The following is an 18581-nucleotide window of genomic DNA, read 5'->3' as shown; positions in this document are numbered from 1 at the left end:
AATATTAACAACAAAAAATGTTGCCATAACCGTGTTGTTTGCAGGTGCAGTTCCCACGGTTACTACTAACTTGATCGTTCCTGCTGGAGTCAACCTTCTCTGGTAAAACCATATAAAGTTTGTGTGCACGGTTCTAGGTCTTGAATAGACAACTTTATTCTCTCAAGGGTTTTTTTAACAGAATGTTCACTGAGGAACCATGGTCTATAATCATTCTTGCCACGATCACGTTGGCAATCTGTGCCTCGATTACCAAAGGATCATATGCAGAAATCTTACATGCACGAATTCATCCTCAATGAATGTTATTGGCTTATATTCATAGCGAGGGGTTTTGGGGGTATACTCCTCGACTGCCAGTGCTTCATTCACCGGTTCGTGGCGAAGTGTCCAAGCATAGCATTCTAAGGCTTTTCTACTTTTACCTACCAAGTGTGGTTCTCCGCATATCATATCTAGCTGACCAGTTACGGGAGTTGGCTGTAATGGTTGAGCTGGTGCATCCACATTTGGAGCTGCAACTTGGGTTTGATCAGCAGGATGTCGAACATACCTTCTCATGGCTTGATGGTTTTTGTCGATGAGAAATTTTATTTTGTCCTTGAGCTAGTTACACTCGTTGGTGTCATGTTTGTAGTCGTTATTATGGAAATGACAGAACTTATTCGTGTCTCTCTTACTTATGTCTTTCCTTATGGGATTAGGTTTCCTATGTGGTACCTCAGCTTGTGTAGCTTGAAAGACTTCTTGTCGTGACCCCAAGAGCATAGAGTAAGTGGTAAACTGATAATTTTACTCTCGTGGCTTATCATTGGTTTTGGGCCTTTTTTGTCTTTATTATTGCCACTGTTCGAGTTGTTATTTTGTTTTCCACTTCTTTGTCCATTATTATTTCCATTACCATTACCATTGGTTGTCTGGTTCTTGTTCTGGTTCGGAGATCCATTGTCTTTGGCTGGAAGGGCAGTAGTGGAACCTGCCTGATTCGCTTGATCTGCTCTTCTGATTACCTCTTCTAGTCTAATGAACTCGTCTGCTCGATCTAAGAACTTTCTTGTTGAGTAGACGGTTTTCCTTCTTAATTCAGTCCATAGGGGACCCTTTATTTGGATTCCAGCCATGATGGCCATCAATTTTCCCTCATCGCTGACCGTTCTTGATCGGGCAACCTCTTGTATGAATCTCAACACGTAGTCCTTTAGAGGCTCGTTCGGTCCTTGCTTAATGTCAACAAGGTCAATTAGTTTAGCAGGTGGGATACAAGCAACAAAGAATTGTGAGTAAAAGAGCCTCACAAATGTATCCCAGAATGTAATGGTTCCTGGCTCCAGTTGGAAGAACCATTGTTGAGCAATATCAGATAAAGTGGCAGGAAAGATCCTACAATGAACATCATCTCTAACTCCTTGGAGATCCATCTGTATCTCAAAATTGTTAACATGTGAGATGGGATCATCCCTTCCAGTGTACATCTTCCAAGTTGTCATCTTGAACTTGGGTGGTATTATCAGAGCATTGATCTGATCTGAGAAAGGAGACCATTTCTTTCTTTCCAGGTCAATGTTTGTGAGCTTCGGGGTTGTTAGCTATCGTACCATCTGAGTAAGAGCATCCAATTGCGCCTGGATTGCAGGAGCAACTAGTGGTACAACAGCTGGTGCTGCAGCTGGGATTGCAGTATCCCTTGCTTGCGGTGTATGTGGGATTATTGGTGCGACGAGTCCAACAACATTTGACGCGTTCCCCTTTCTAAGATGATTAAGGACATCACGGAGATCAGGTTCTCTGTTTCCCAGTCTATAAAAGACACTCCCCCCCCCCCTTGGTTGCCCCCTAACATTTTGACTGTCTGCTCGAGGAGAACCAGGAGATGGTCTCGTAAGACAATTTGGCTGGCTGTTGCTGCCATGGTAGGACCAACGGTCCATCAGGCTGCACATTCCCCCTGGGTGGAATATCTTGAGGCCCAGGTGGCCTTGGCGGAACAAACCGCCCTCTTAGATTTTCGTCCTGTCGGTGGTGATTATATTATTGATGGTGTTGGTATTAAAAGAGCAAATCAAAGATATGCAGCGGGGAATTGACCCTTTTTAATAATTACTAATACCGGCCAAGATCATACACACACATATATGTTAAGTGACAAACAATCAGATTAGAGATTACATCTTGTAGCCTATCAAGTGTCATCGAATCTTTTTGTATAAAATCAACAATATTCCTATCCAAGTTTTGGAAGCTCACACATTGATCTTCCAGACCAATCCTCAAACACACAAAGACGTCTGTGGGCACGTAGGATTCAAAATGTTGATTTATGACTCTCTAGATGTACTCAACACATGAGATCTAGAGAGGTTTGACTGAGAGAAGATGAATTGAATAATTTTCAAGTTTAGGAAAACTATCGCTTCTGTCTCAGAGAAAGAGTCTATTTTTAAATCACATAAAAAATCATCATTTTTTGAAGTATCGCTCTATTAGTTTTTATAAAGATAGTTAATCTGTATTTTATTAAAATTAGAATTCAAATTAAAACTGATATTTTATAACTATTTAATTATTTAATTTAAATCATATTTAAGAAGGAATAATTAAATAACTGATTAAAAAATAATTTGAAATTCAAAATTTAAAATTAAAATCCCAAGGATTGAGAAATCCCAGTGTGTGGTGCCACACTCACTGCACAGTGAGTGTGTCACCCTACATATTAAGGTTTTCTCTAATTTTCTCATTTGTTTGTTTAATCAACTTTTAAGACAATATATGTATCCCAACATAAATATCAGTTAATTCAAAATTAACTTTATTTTAAAATATCAGTTTTAAATAAGTAAATAAATATCATATTCTAAATAAGATATTTATTGTTCTCTCTATATATTAATCCAAACAAGATTAATATTTATTTTAACCTATAGTTTTTCAAAATAAAAACTATACAATTAAATAATTAATTAGTTCATAATTAATCAATAATCCATAACTATCACATAATTATTTCCTTGACCTGGAAAATTAATTCCTTTGCAATTCAGTCATTCTCTCTACAAATCTTTCTTTTGACATACTTACCCTTGATAGTGTAGGACAGAGGTGATCTAGGGACCATGGACCTATAATGGATAACCATCAATCACTTAGACTATTTCAGAGTTTCAAGGTAAATTTCTAGCCTTCGGGATCTTGAATCCTACTAAACAAGGTAGTAGAATCCTTCTCGAGCCTTTAGGCTTGTGTTCCCGAGCTTAAAAACCTTAATTGGCCAATGTTATCTATTTGATATGCGACGCCCCAAGCAAGTGTCGCGACCCTCTACAAGTGAGAGGGCCCGAACCCTCATTTCCCTATCACATGCCGCGGCACAACACACACAGCGCCGTGGTGCGACCCCGCAAACTCAAAAATTCCAGAACTTTTCCTGCGTGTTCCCGGAACCAAAACCCCTAAAAACAACATTCCAACCTATTTCGATCATCAAAACAATATCAACAACTCATATAAACAACAAATAACAACCCATAGCCTCTAATACACTCTAAAACCAACAATTTTCAACTTAAGAACCAAAACCTTAACTCCTCAAAAACACCACAGAAAAGCTATGAAAATAGATCTTACCTCTAAATTCCTCAATGGGAAAACTTGAATCCCTTAGCTGTAGGTACTCCTAGTAGCCTCAAATCCTCAGGTACAAATTCTAACTTCTGCTAGGATCACCCCTAGGTTCAAAACTTCAAGAACTCCCCCTTGGAACCAAGTAGAGTGAGAGAAAGAGAGAGAGATAGAGAGAGCAGAAGGAAAGGAACGTGGGGGAAAGAAATTTCTTGAACCCCTGGCCTTAAGTCTAATCCCCAACCAAATGATTATTATACCCCTGCCTTACAACTCTCCCATCATAGCCCTTCGAGGGAAAAACAGTCTTTGTGCCCCATTTCCTGCTAATCCTCAAATATCCTTATAAATTCCTGATTAATCCCTACATACCCAAATAATCACCAAATAACTATATGTTACCCAATAAATTCCGACTACACACTATGTTACCAAAATACCCCTAGGCTCGCCCCGAGCCGAGTATTTAATCCCGTTGTGACTATTCCGCTAATCTGCTCACTAGGATTGCCTCAGACCACGCATCTCAAATATATCTCCATAATGATGTGGTATCACTCATAAAGCATATATATTACAAATATACCCTCAATGGGTCAAAAATTACAAATGTTCCCCAATTTACAAGAACGGGCCCACATGCATATTTAATACAAATAAACATGCATAAATATTCACATTACCATATAAATCATTTGTACTGCATAATCACACATACATTCGATTAACTCCAAATATAAATCCGATTATGGTCTCCTGGCACAGTAATCAAGGCACTCGGCCTTAAAAGCAAATTTGAGACGTTACAAATTCACTAGAAAATAATTAATCTATAATAAAATTATAGATTTGAGCTCAATAACTATTCAGTTTCAGAATTAACCATTAAGGGAACCAATATTCGATCTGTTAGGAAAGTATGGATTCCATTGTTGTAATTCATGTTCCCAACCATTCATGATATTGAATCTCCAAAAAAAAAGTCATTATCCTCATTATATTAAGAAACCTTAACGAGTGAATCAAAAGATCCAATAAACACAAACAGGAGTTCATGAATACTCAGGATTTAGACTGATCTACAAATGATCATCTATTATGGTAAGAATCAAATCTTTATGTCAAATGACAAGTTTATAAAGATAATTAATTCTTATCGGTCATGTCATATATTATCTCTATTATATACAACACCTTTATTAATATATCTATCCACATCAGCAATCCAAATTTAGATCACTTGCATCTCGTATGCTTAGCAAACTGTACCAGTAATCATTCATTAAAGATTCCATACTTTAATATATTACTGACTATTTTATTCATTATATATGATCTTAATTCTCTCGTACTAATACAATATCATATTCTCATGAATGAATAAGAAATTTTCTTAATATTATTATATAATTAATTGAAACAATAATTATAACATTCAAATATAATAAAATTGTTCTTATATTTAATTCAATAAAATGTCTTTACATGCTTTTAGGGCATTAATCCTAACAGATGGTCACGGGGTTAGTAGTACCGACTGTCCCCTTCATCATCATCATAACCATCTTTGTAAGTTATGTGATAACTACTACTAGCATCTTGGTCATTTCTTCTTTTGTTTCTTCTACGATTATGACCACAGTTGTGTCCGACAAAGTGAGGTGGCTGACCTCGTTCTGGTTAGTGGGTCTCTCATCCCTTGGCTATCGGTACTGAGGACCGGCTTCAAAATTTGGAGGCTGCTCTCCTCTTGAGGCTATTTGCCTAAGGTGCTCATTAGTAGGTCTTCCAGATCTAGACACTTGTCTGGCATAACCCTACTCCCTATTAGGAAGCACCTGTTCATCTTGGTGGAGCGGCCACTGCACCCTTTGCTAGTTCCCCTATGGGAGTGATGGCTCCTAGCAGGTCTAGGAGGGACCACTTGGTCACCAGATCACGATCGCTGGGCAGGTTCTAGGGTTTGATCAGCTGGTCGTTGGGTTTCGGGATTCTCCTGGCCAATGTTCTCAGACCAAGGATCCACCGGTTGGGCTCTTGTTGCTTGATTTTGTGATAAGACAGCCTCTAGTAACCTTGCTGCCTCAGCATTATGATGACCAGATTCTTCTTGGCGAGCTTCAAGTGTTCGTTGTCTCTGATCCATCTAGGCTTGAAAATCTTGTCGTTATTTGTTGAGGGCTTTAGATATAGCCTCTTGAGCAGCTGCCAGGCTTTCATGCATGGAAATGAATTACTCCTACATCTGCCCCACGACCCCTTTCAGTTGGTCAAGGTTGGGGTGCAGTATTTCTCCTAAGTCCACGTGGGGCTCATCATGCCTAAATTTGGCCGATGGAGGTAGGCTCCATGATGATGAGATGGATGAGTAGGGCGTAAATGAGGGATCTGACTACTTAAGTGGCAGTCAGGTTGGGCAGTGTTAGGGTTCCCTCCTGTGGCTCTTGACTTTGGCTTCTAGTAATGATAGCCATTGTTTCAGGTGGATCTAATAGAATAAGGTCTTGAGTTCAACTCTCAATGAAAGCACAAAAATGTTGACCAGCGTTTTGGGCAACAACACTAAGTCACTTTATAAGAAAAAATAAGAATTAAACGAACTGAAACCAAGTAAATGACATGAAGAATTTTAAAGTGGTTCGTCCCCAAGAGTTGGTAATGACCTACGTCCACTTGCACTTTTATTTATCGAAAAAACGTCACACTAAAGATCAAGAAGAAACAAGTTTCAACTGAGTTTATTAAGCTGACGAAAGAATACACTTCGAAGAGTTATGTCTGTAAAATGTTTACAAAAGAAATCTCTAGCTCTTTTCTCCTTTTTTTCACTTAGGGTTAATGATTGAATAAACCCCTTATTTATATAGAGTCTTAATGGGCTATGAGCCCTTACAAGCAAATCTAGGCCCTACACTTGTAGGTGTGGGATTAGTACATTCAGTTACATATTTAAATAATATAGGAATAATACAATTTAAATATCAGTAACATAAATATCTTGGGATATTTGATAATGTCTTGTGAAACCTAGATCTTTGGGTTAAAGCGTCCTGCTCATCGAGCAAGTCTAGTACTCCAAGCAGCTTCATGTGATGGTACTAGTCTGCTCCATCATTGAGCATGTTATTGGATCTTTGCTAATTTTTTTTTTATATTTTGACGTAGCCTCCTCGGGTGGCTACTCCTTCCGACCAACTTGCTAAATTTAATGTGGTATGACGCCATGTGTCTTTTTCGTAGAAGACACGTCATCAAGTCAAAATTGGGTTAAACATTGATGTGGATAGACATCCTAGTAAAAGTGTTGTATATAATAGAGATTATATATGACAAGACCGATGATAATTAATTATCTTTATAAACTTGTCGTTTGACATAAATAATTAATTCTTATCATAATAGATGATCATTTGTAGATCAATCTAAATGCTAAGTATTCATGAACTCCTGTTTGTGTTTATTTGATCTTTTGATTCACTCGTTAAGGTTTCTTAGTATAATGAGGCTAATGACTTTTGTTTTGGAGATTCAATATCATGAATGGCTGGGAACATGATTTACAATAATGGAATCCATACTTTCCTAACGGATCGAATATTGGCTCCCTTAAGGGTTAATTCTGGAACTGAATAGTTATTGAGCTCAAATCTATAATATGATTATAGATTAATTATTCTCTAGTGAGTTAATGGTACTTAAGGATCAAGAGGTAATTAGAAGGGTAAAACGGCAATCTTGACCCACTCTAATTAACGAACTAATAAATGGAGGACAGAACTACATTTATTGATTATATCAATGGACTATATATAAGAGAAAACTCAGTAAGTATAATTCTATAAATACTTAGAGTGCAATTCCATATTTATAGTTGAGTAATCATGGAATTAATAAATAAGATTATTATATTAAAGAGTTTAATTAATAATCTGGTTTATTGGAGCTTCGTATTATAGGTCCATGGTCCCCAGATCACCTCTGTCTTACACTGTCAAGGGTACGGATGCCAAAAGATAGATTTGTAGAGAAAATAACTTAATTGCAAATGAATTAATTTTCAAGAGCAAGAAAATAATTATGTGATAATTATGGGAAATTGATTAATTATGAATTAATTAATTATTTAACTATATAGTTTTTATTTTGAAAAACTATAGGTTGAAATAAATATTAATCATGTTTGGAAAAACATAAAGAGAGATTGATAATTATCTTATTTAGAATAAGATATTTATTTATTTATTTAAAACTAATATTTTAAGATAAAGTTAATTTTGAATTAATTTATATTTATTTTGGGATAAATACATTGTCTTAAATATTAATTAAATAAATAAATGAGAAAATTAGGGATAACCCTAATGGTGTGGTCGACACACTCACTGTATAGTGAGTGTGGCGCTAGACACAGGGATTTCCTATCCCTGAGATTTGAATTTTGAATTTTAAATAATTTGTTTATTTAATTATTTTTTAAAATATGATTTAAATCAAATAATTAAATAAGGTTATAACTGATCAGTTTTGTTTTAAATAAAACAAAGATTAATTAAATTAGTTAATTATCTTTATAAACCTGAAATAGAAGTGATACTTTTCAAGATTTGGTTTTCATAGACTGTCAGACTTCTCTCTGGAAAGAAAGCGACAATTTTTCTTGAACCTAAAAGACTATTGAGAAATTATAGTAAATGACCCAACAATGGCAACAAGAAGGTAATGTCCTCATTTTTAAAATTGTAGAGAAATGACCATTTTACATTGTTGATTACCTAAATTATCATTTTCTATAATTTATTTATTTATTTTGGAGTGTATGACTTTAATATAGTGGTATATGTATATTAGTTTTTTTTAATTAGTTTTTTATTTTAAAGTTATATTGACTTTTTAAGTTTTTTATGGGTTGTTGGTATATTATTTGTCAACTAGTGTATATGTTTTTTGTGGTATGGTATATCATTTTTTTTCTTCTGATATTTAGTTTTTATCCTATTATACATAATCGTAGTATATAATTTTGTATCATGGTATATACATTTAAATGGTAGTATATAAATTTGTTAGCGTAGTATATACATTTTTTAGTAATAATTTTGTAATTTTTGTTGGTATTTATTTTTCAACTCAGTATATATATTTTGTGGTATGATACATCATTCAACAACTAATAAAAAATGAAAAAAAAAAATCAAAATAACTTTAAAATAAAAACTAATTATACAAAACTAATATACATATACCATAATATTAAAATATTTAGAATAAAATAGTAATTTGCTAAAGGGCATATTTATGTAATATTAAAAATGTGGTTAGACTATTTTACTACAAAATTAAAAACATTGACATTTACTTACTTTCACACACCATTAAGGGTCATTTTTGCACCAAGCCCCAAAACTATTCAATACATATTCTCTCAATCAAACCTTTCTAGATCTCATGTGTTGAGTACATCTAGAAAGTCCTAAATCAACCTTGTGTGTTTGAGGATTGATCTAGAAGATCAAGGTGTGAGCTTTCAGAATCTAGATTGGAAGATTGTTGATTTATACAAAAAAAAATTCGTGGATACTTGATAGGCTTCAAGAGGTAATATCTAATCTATTTGTATGTGATTTAATATATCTATGTATGTATGATCCTTCCTGGTATTAATAAATTCTTTGAAACCCAATGTTCCGTTGCGTATCTCTGATTTACACTTGACAATTGTCACTTTTAATACCAACACTATGCAAGTGTATAAAGACTTTGAAAGTCTAATAAACACGATAATAAATAGTAAAATGAGATAGCAGAATGATGGAGCATAAAAATAGCAAACATATATAAAAGAAGTATATGTAAATTAAGGACGAGGATAATTAACCTTGAATTAAACCGTAAGACAATTGTCTCGATCTAAAAGGCCTCAATACAAGGGGATTGGAATACCCCCAATATATAAAAAAAAAACCATAAAAATATAGAAGAGCCTCTTATCCCTGAGTTCTGATAACATGCCCCTAGGATGAAACCTCTTCATCTCCACCTACACCTACAGCCATGGAAGCCGTCTCGACGGGCTCCTTCGCCAACCAATCTTGGAACTTGGTGAGGTATCACCCCCAAAGCTCAACATCAAGGAATGAGAAGTCCCTGTCCTGGTTGAAAACCCAGACCTGGTAGAACATCTCTTCCAAGGAGCTCTCAAGCTTGGTCCCATGCTCCTTCACCTTCAGATCGAGCTCCTCGATCCGAGTAGCGTCCTCCTTGGCCTTAGACTGGAACCTTTTAATCTTGGCCTCATCCTTAGTGCCCTTCAGCTTGAGCAGCTCGACCTCCTTTTAAATCCAGTGGTGACTTTCAATCACCTCCAAAGTATGCACCTTAACTATTCTCTCGTTATTCTTTGAGGTCTCCAAGGTTGTTTTAACCTCCTTCAGTTCCAAACGGACCCAAGCGATGGCTTAGATTTAATGAAAGTAGGACTGCGTCTGACTAGTAAGGGGTTAGTTTGTGAAACCAAGGAAGTTAAGAAAGGAAGAGTAAGGACAAAACTTACGGTCAGAGACATCCCCAATGGATAGTCGAGAACGCTCGTGGATGGGTTCCCCTTAATTTTCTCTAGCTCCCTCGTGCTAACCTGGCTTACATGGGCAATCAGATGGCTCGTGATCCCCTAGAGTGAATCCTGCATGGGTTCTGGATGCTTCCCCACATCGATGTGGGGAGCTGGCATTGTGATGGTCGAGATTGCACACTGGATGACTTGAGGGATATAAGAAGGATCACGAGGAGATGGGGGTGGAGCCTCCATGGTAGAAACCACGGAGGACCGGGGCTGCTGCTGGGTGGAGGCAATTCCCTTAGCCTTAGGTAGAACTCTTAATCTGGGAACAACTTTCTTTAAAACTCTATGCCTCTTGACTTCAGGACCGGAGCTGAAGACATCCTAGAGGTTCATGACTTCTTCTACAAGAATGAACAGAAAAGTTAGACTAAAAAAACTAACAGAAAATCATGAAGTAAAAAGTGTTAAAACCCTACCCTCCGAACTAGAAGAGGAAACTACTATGATCAACTTATTATGAACCGGCCTAGTTACAACCTCTAACCCTGGTATGGCTAGGGGTGGGGAAGATTCTAATATAATTACTTCCCAGGGTTCACTAGGTTCAGGTTCTTCATCTGAGCTGAGATCATACTCAGCCTGCCTAATGCCTAGGGTAAGGATTTGGCCTTCAAAGGTACACTCGGGTCGGATATTAGTACTGTATTGTTCAAAATTATAAAATGAAAGGTATTTGTATATTACTATGGTACATTTTGGGTAGGCTAAGTCATGGCGAACAACCAGGTGCTGCAACGTTACATCCAAATCCGGATCTTCAGGATGTCTACTCACGAGTTGCCTTGGATTGATTCGGTTTAATACAAAACTGGTAGCAGCTCAGTTTATTTCACTATCCTTATTACCTTGGTCGGAGGTGTTGGTTGCTGCCCTCGATCCGGCACGACCTTGGTCATTATCTTGCCCGCCTTCGGCATTGTTTCTCCTACGCACCAACGACATGACCTCCTCCTCTTCCTCGACCTCCTCAATGACTGGAAGAGGCCTTTTGAGAAGGCCTCGGGGCTTGATGAGCAAATATTAACCTTTCTTGATCAGCTTCCAAGCCACCATGGTGGCATCATTCACCATTTCCCTGAACTCTTTCTCCAAGGCAGAGGCATTGGCCAAAGTAGCGTATTGACCCAAAATGGTCTAAGATGCCTTTGACCTCTTGTAAATAGATGCACAATACAGTAACTCGGTCAGAATAAGTAGACCTTAGCAAGAAAAATAAGATTCAAATAAGGATTGAAAGCTATGATACTTACGAGGTCAATTGAAGTAGTGATGTTCGCAAGTCCAGCACCCATTCGACATAAAGAACTGGCACTTGTAGTTGTTTGGGTGGTTTGGAAGGTCGATGATGTTGGGAATTGTGCCCTGAAAGTATATGTAGTAGACATTGTTTTAAGAAATATATAAATAAATTGAATTTTTTATGCATATATTTTATGGACTATATTATTCTGTGATAATATTATGTAAATATCAGAAAAATTCCTAAGTTCATATATGTGATCTCAAACACTTATTAGTATGGGAGGATTGCGTTTGAGATAAATGAACTTGAATAGTTCGCAGTAAAATAAAGTTATGGAATCTTTAGATTAATTCATGCAAGTACAGTCCACTAGTATTATGAATACATGTGATCTAGATCCAGATCACTAGTGTAGTAGGACACTTTAGTGGAGGTACTTTATATATTAGAGAATATATAGAACTGAACCAGATATGTTTATTAATACTTAGTTAAATACTGTTTCGAAGTATTAATTAAATATATCAACTGATGATCATATACAAATAGATCTTAATCTTGAAGTTACTATGAACTCCTGCTTATGTTATATGAGTTCTTTGGTTCACTCGTTAGGGTCTGTTAGAATGATCAGGCTAGAAACTTTTGTTTTGGGAACTCATTCTTGTAAATGGCTGGGGACATAGTATACAAATATGGAATCTATACCTTCTCATAAGAGATTGAATAATGGCTCTCTTAAGGGTTAACTTTTGGGACTGAAAGGTTATTGAGCTCAAATTCATAATTTAGTTATGAATTAACTGGTACTAGTAAAGTCAATGATACTTAAGGAAATAAGATATAATTAAAAGGTAAACGGTAATTTTATTCTCAATTAATTATGAACCATTATTAGAGGGTTAATTTGTATGTAATGATTATATCAATGGACGCTTTATTTTATAAAGTACTCAGTAAATGAAATGTCTGTAATTACAAGAGTGCAGTCTCATATTTATAGTGGAGTAATCATGAGAATAATAAATTAAGATTATTTAATTAAAGAGTTTAATTAATAATCTCAAATTTATTGGAGCTTGGAATTATAGGTCCATAAGTCCCCACAGCGGCTCTATCAACACTATTCAAAGCAAGAGTTGATATAAAGAGAAAAATGGTTGAAAGACATATCTAAGAAGAAATTTGTTCTTTGGGCCAAATATGCAATTATGTGATAATAGTGATTAATTAATTAATTACAAATTAATTGTAATTAACAAAATTAATTAATATTTAATTATTTTGTAATTTTCAAAATTATATTAAATAATTAATTAATTATAATTTTTGAAATTATAATAAATTAAATATTTAATTTCGAATTTTATATTGGTTTTAATTAATTGGTAGAATTAATTAAATATCTTAATTTGAGTGGGAGATAATAATCTGATAAGTTCAAATTAGATTTGAATTTAAAAGATTGATATTTATTCAAATAATTAATTATATTTGATAATTAGTTAAAAAGATATTTAATTCAAATTTGAATTAATTATTAAGTTGTTAGATTTTTATCTGACAAGGTAGTTTGAATAAATAATTAAATAAAAATAGAAAAATCAAATATCTCTAAAATATAGGGTGGTACACGACCACACACAGTTCATGGACTGTGTGTGGCGTGTATTGCACAATTTTCAGGGATAGATTTTTCAATTTTATTTATTTAATTAATTAATTAATGGAAAATTCAAAAATTAGTTTTTGGATATTTTCATTAATAAGATAATTAACTAATTAAAAGATAAATTGTAAGTTGGTTATAGATTTATTTTTTAAATTTGAATATTTTATTTTTAAGTTAGACTTATCAGAAAATAATGAATATATTCAAGATACTCAAGAATTCGCTCTGTGAAAAAGAACGATACTTTTCTGTCTCTCCCTGAAAAAGATAAAGAACCAATCTCAGGCCTATTATCTTGATCTCATGTGTTGAGTACATCAAGTTGATCAGAAATTAACCATCCTTTATTCTCTAAGTGCCCACACACTTCTTGAGGTGTAGAGAACGTTGTGGAAGATTTTGGTGTGAGTACCTGGGAGCAACTTGGATATGAAGTTCATTCAAATTACAAAAAGATAGCAATGACACTTGATAGGCATCAAGAGGTATGTTTTCTATTCTTTTATTGCTTATGATTAATGTATGTATATTAATGGATTCGCATATTTAAAGGTAGTTTAAATATGTTACAAAATTTTTGTTGTACACTGGACCAAACTCACCACCTTTCCGCTGTGCATTAGGAAACTCGTTCCTAACAGATGATGCTGGAAAATTTTGGGACCTAGATGAGTAAATAAAAACCATCACCTCCGATTTTAGTGTCTGGAATAGCCTCAGACAAAAATAATATAAAATATCATCTGGAGTCGGAACCTCCCACTCATTATTAAGGAACAAATACTTCAACCCCGCGAGGAGGTGATAGGAATTTGCCAGGAGCTGGAATAGGGCGGGCTTCACGTAGTTCAAAAAATTTGTGAAGTATGAATCCAATGGGAGGATGGCACCTGACTTTAGGTGCTCATCACTCCAAGCTCCGAAGTCCTCCTCCAACGGGGTGTAGCTTCGCTCACCCTCCATCGAAGGTCGGGCTCAGAATTTGGAGTCTGTCTCGATCTCGTGACTCCTCATTAAATTTTCCACCTTGGACTGAGAAACTATTCAAGACACGATCCTCTCGCCCTCAAAGAAAGTATCAGGCCTAACCTCGACCTCATTCTCTACCACCGAACCAAATTGGGGAATAGGAGTCTCAACGGCTTGTTTATCTTTATTCTGCAAAGAGGAGCCTACAATGGTTCTTGTGGTGGGCCATGATAAATGTTTTTAGTTCTCCTAGTTACAAAACAAATCATTAGAGGCGACCTAGGAATGTAACCTAGTTTTAAGAGCATATGAAATGAAGACGTAAGATTTGAAGACTTCATTGATTGATCTAAAGTTTATACAGGTTGAATGCGTACTTTAAACCCTAATATTGTTAGGAACGGTTCCTAGTGTGCAGTGGAAGTTGCGGTAATGGTATACAACAAAAAATTTCATATAAACAACTTTATATGATGATCTTTTAATATGCAATATGTTAATCAATATATATATATAATATTTATATGAAAAATAATACAAAATGATTTACCTCTTGTAGCCTATCAAGAATCCTTGAATCTTTTCGTATGTATTTCGATCTTCCTATCCTTGCTAGAGTACTCACACCTAGATCTTCCAAGACGTTCTCTACACCTCAATATGTGGGTGGGCACATAGAGAACAATGATTAACTTTTTGAATCAAAAGTATTCTCAACACATGAGACTTTTGATTGTAGGCTATAGAGAAAAGGTTTTTGCTTTTTGTGAAAAAGATGATAGTTTTTTCTTCTATGTTAAAAACTTGTTCTTTCTATTTTCTATCATATAGAATATATAGGTGTTATCCCCAAAATTTGAAAATAATGACGTGGCAATAGAGGTGACAAATGGCAAGGAATGGTTGGGCAATCTGGCTTAGGAGTGACCCGGTAGACCAGTGAAGAATTTTGACTGGCCAGAGAAGTGTCATGACCGACCAGGCATGACCTTGTCCGACTAGTCACATGCTTGTCTGCCCAGGCATGACCTTGGCCGATCGGTCATGACCATATCTGACCAGCCAAGTGCATGTCTGCCCAGCCAAGTGTCTGCCCAGTGAAGGTGTGTTCGACCAGCTTGAATGAGATATGGATCGACTAGACAGAGCAAAGCTACGCAAGAAATCCCATAAACGACTTCAACAAGAATCGGTCTTGGCTTGCGAGGGAATCTCTCATTTATCCCACGAATATAGTGTACTGTTATATTTTGAATATTAATGTAAATTAAATATAATGAGAATAGCAAAATATCCCGATTATGGGGGGATATCATCTGTACGATCCTGAGCCTATAAATACAAGGCTTATGGCATCATAAAAGAGACTTTTGAACTTTGGATTCGAATTCTAATTTTCTAGAGAGAGAGAGTGCTTGTATTTGAGAGAATTCTTGTATTCTTGTAATCTACACTGAAGAAACTCAGTTGACTCAGGTTCATCTGATCTTGAGTGCAGATCTATAATCAAAACTCTAAGTGGATTAGGCTATTACCAGCACATTGGGGCTGAACCACTATAAAAATCGTTTGTGTCGTTTATTTCTCTTGAAGGTTTTTGTCGTTTTTGACGTCTACACGTCGTTGGCCAAAAATGTTTTCAACATTTTGGTGCTTTCATTGAGAGCCTGAAGAGAAAGACAGACGGTCCTTGAAGTATTATGGCGCCTAAGAACACCAATGCAGCCTCCAAGAAGACAGGCTCCTCTAAAGAGCCTGCCAGATCAGAAGGTCCTGGCCCACAAGACCGTGAGACTGAGCCTAGAGTCGTGCTCGAGGATGTGACTCCAGAAGTTGAAGAACTTCAGGAAGCCATGGGGACCTTCCAGGAGGAGATGGCACAATTCAACGCCAGATAGGAGGCGTTTGCTAAAGAAATGGCCAGGCAGAAGGCTGCATTCGAGCAGCAAAGACGGGAAATGGATGCTAGGAGTGAGGAGATCCGGCGATAGCAGGAGGAGGCCGATAGGCGACATCACGAGGCTGCACTCGCTCTGGAGGCAGCTACGCAACTGACCCGGGCCAATGCCTAGGCTACAATAGGAGTGGCAGCCACCCCAGGAGCAAGGACCACAGAAGCTGGTCGTAAGAACACTGATAGACCCCATTCTCGAGGGTCAAACAGGAGTGGTAGTAACCCACCTGGTCGGGAAGATGATGGGGACCGATCCAGAACTTCCTCGACGCAAAGGGAGCACTCTAGAACCCCCTTCAGGAGCCACCGATCAGAGACTTCTAGATCAGGGAGTCACCGGTCGGGCAGTAAAAAGACTCCATCCAGGCAGGATCAGACCAAGACTCCTTGAGAGAAGAGGACTTCACAATTCAAAGATGGGCATGGTCGTGATGAGGCTGATAGTCATCACACCGACCAGTCAAAGGAAAAGGAGGGCAATGACCAACAAGGGGGAAAAGACTGCCCGGGGCGTACCGAAAGGCCTCCACTGTACCCCGCCCAGCAGCGTAATGGGAGAGCACAAGTCCCGCGTAGTAAGCCCTCTGAAAAATCGAAGAGTACGGTGTTCGATCGGGCAGGAGAGCATGCTTCCCGGAAGGTTCTAAGGGATGTTATCACCAACAAGAGGAGGACCGTCTCGGTCGAAGGGAAAAATCTGGACCGCCCTGCCAGTCAAATAGAAATACTTGATGACAGCGCGCCAGATGGTAATGCCCGACCAGGCAGTCAAGATCTTGGAACTTCATCAGTTGCACCAGCCATCCAAGCCCAGCTGGATGTACTAGCAGCTGTAGTGCAAGGTTTGTCAAAATGATCTTCCGGGATAGATGCGATAGACCACCGGAGTGGTAGCCCATTTTGTGCCCGGATTAGAGCAGCCCAGCCACTGGCAAAATATAAAGCACCGGTTCTGCCAGTATATACAGAAAAGGTAGATCCCATCAGACATATTGGGAAGTTTGAGGACCAGATGGAATTGCTAGGAGTAAGTGACGATTATTGGTGTAAAGTTTTCCTGACTACATTATCGGATACTGCCCAGGAATGGTATTGGAAGTTTAAGCCGAACTCCATTACCTCTTGGGAAGCATTCAGGAAGGAGTTTTGTAGACAATTCAACACTGCCCGGACTCCACCAGTTTATGCAAACCACTTGGCAGATATCAAACAAGGAAAAGATGAGTCTCTAAAGAATTATATACAGAGATTCATGAGAGAAGCCAATAGAGTAACTACTGTAGTAGACGAGGGGAAGATGGTTGCCATATCCGCTGGGATAACTTATCGGAGCCCTTTGTGGGATAGTATACATAGAAATCCAATTTCAACACTTCAACAATTTCTTGACTGAGCAGACAAGTATATGAAATTGGATGATGCAATCGAGAAAGAGGAGAATGGCATAAACAATCCAGGCGGATCAACTGACTCTCCTAGTAATGGTGGAAAGAAACGTGGAAATAACGGGTTTGACCACCATGAGGAAAGGAAAGCAAAGTTGAGTTCAAGCGAAAAGCTAACCAAGTATGAGCCTCAATTCACTAATTACACCACTCTCTCGGCCAGCCGAGCGGAGATATATCTTGCTAGTCATGAAGAGGTTCCCTACAAGAAACCTCCACCCACCAGGAAAGAGATGAGGAAGAGAGACATGAATAAGTTTTGTCATTTACATGGAGATTATGGTCACGACACGAATGAATGCAATCACCTCAAGGACGAGATAGAATTTCTTCTCCGATTGGGCAAGTTGAGGAATTACCAGGCAGAGACACCCTAAGGAGAAGGAGGCAGCAGGAATCCTGGTCTCAAACGACAAAGATCTCCACCCTTGCAACCCGGACCTGTGGAATTTACCTTAGACACTATATGTGGAGGTCCACACTTGGCTGATGATAGCAACGAAGAAAGGAAGAGGTATGCTAAGCGGGAGTGTTAGGATCAGAAACCACTGGAGTGGTGAGCATCGGAGGATATGTTATTTCTAAATACCGCTTTCAGAGTGGTAGCTTGATTTCGAGTTGTTTGACTTGTTATTTAATTTTGGTTTATGAGCTGGTTATTTGCTAACCAGTCATTTTATTTTTGAACAATTTTGGTTGTTTAAGACTCGTTATTAGACATGTTTTGTCCTTTTTAATTTACGAGTAATAAAAGAGATTACGCGCAGCATGGTCGATTCTTGCTACAAATATGCATGTGTGTTAGTTATCCAAGCAGTGTTCAACTGGTTGGTAAAATCGGACAGTGTTCAACTGGTCGATAAGTTCAAGCAGTGTTCAACTGCTCGAATATTTTCCATATCTTCTATGTGTTTCACGAGTAATTAACTGCTCGAACAGGTTCTGTCAAGTAGCAAGTGACTAAGGATCTTTCAACGCTCGAAAACTTGGGGGGCACATGGGATATACTGGTATATAATTTAACACAGGCAATAAGAGCACGAGTTAATATATCTGTTTTA

At 37.3% G+C, this 18581-nt stretch overlaps 1 protein-coding gene across 1 annotated transcript; it reads right to left on the bottom strand.

Moving 5' to 3' along the window:
• Window positions 1-692: 692 nt before the first annotated feature.
• On the bottom strand, window positions 693-1487 carry LOC133806771 (uncharacterized). Its single transcript, XM_062244861.1, has one exon. It carries the CDS (start codon window positions 1485-1487, stop codon window positions 693-695), a length of 795 nt encoding a protein of 264 aa, XP_062100845.1.
• Between the last annotated feature and the right edge of the window lie 17094 nt (window positions 1488-18581).

This window comes from Humulus lupulus, chromosome X, assembly GCF_963169125.1.
Source record: "Humulus lupulus chromosome X, drHumLupu1.1, whole genome shotgun sequence".
Taxonomy (NCBI): Eukaryota; Viridiplantae; Streptophyta; class Magnoliopsida; order Rosales; family Cannabaceae; genus Humulus; species Humulus lupulus.
This window is presented reverse-complemented; position numbering and strand designations above follow the sequence as displayed.

Bases quoted from the DNA above. Each gene is read 5' to 3' on its own strand.
- LOC133806771 (XM_062244861.1), bottom strand. From the start codon at position 1,487: ATGACAACTTGGAAGATGTACACTGGAAGGGATGATCCCATCTCACAT.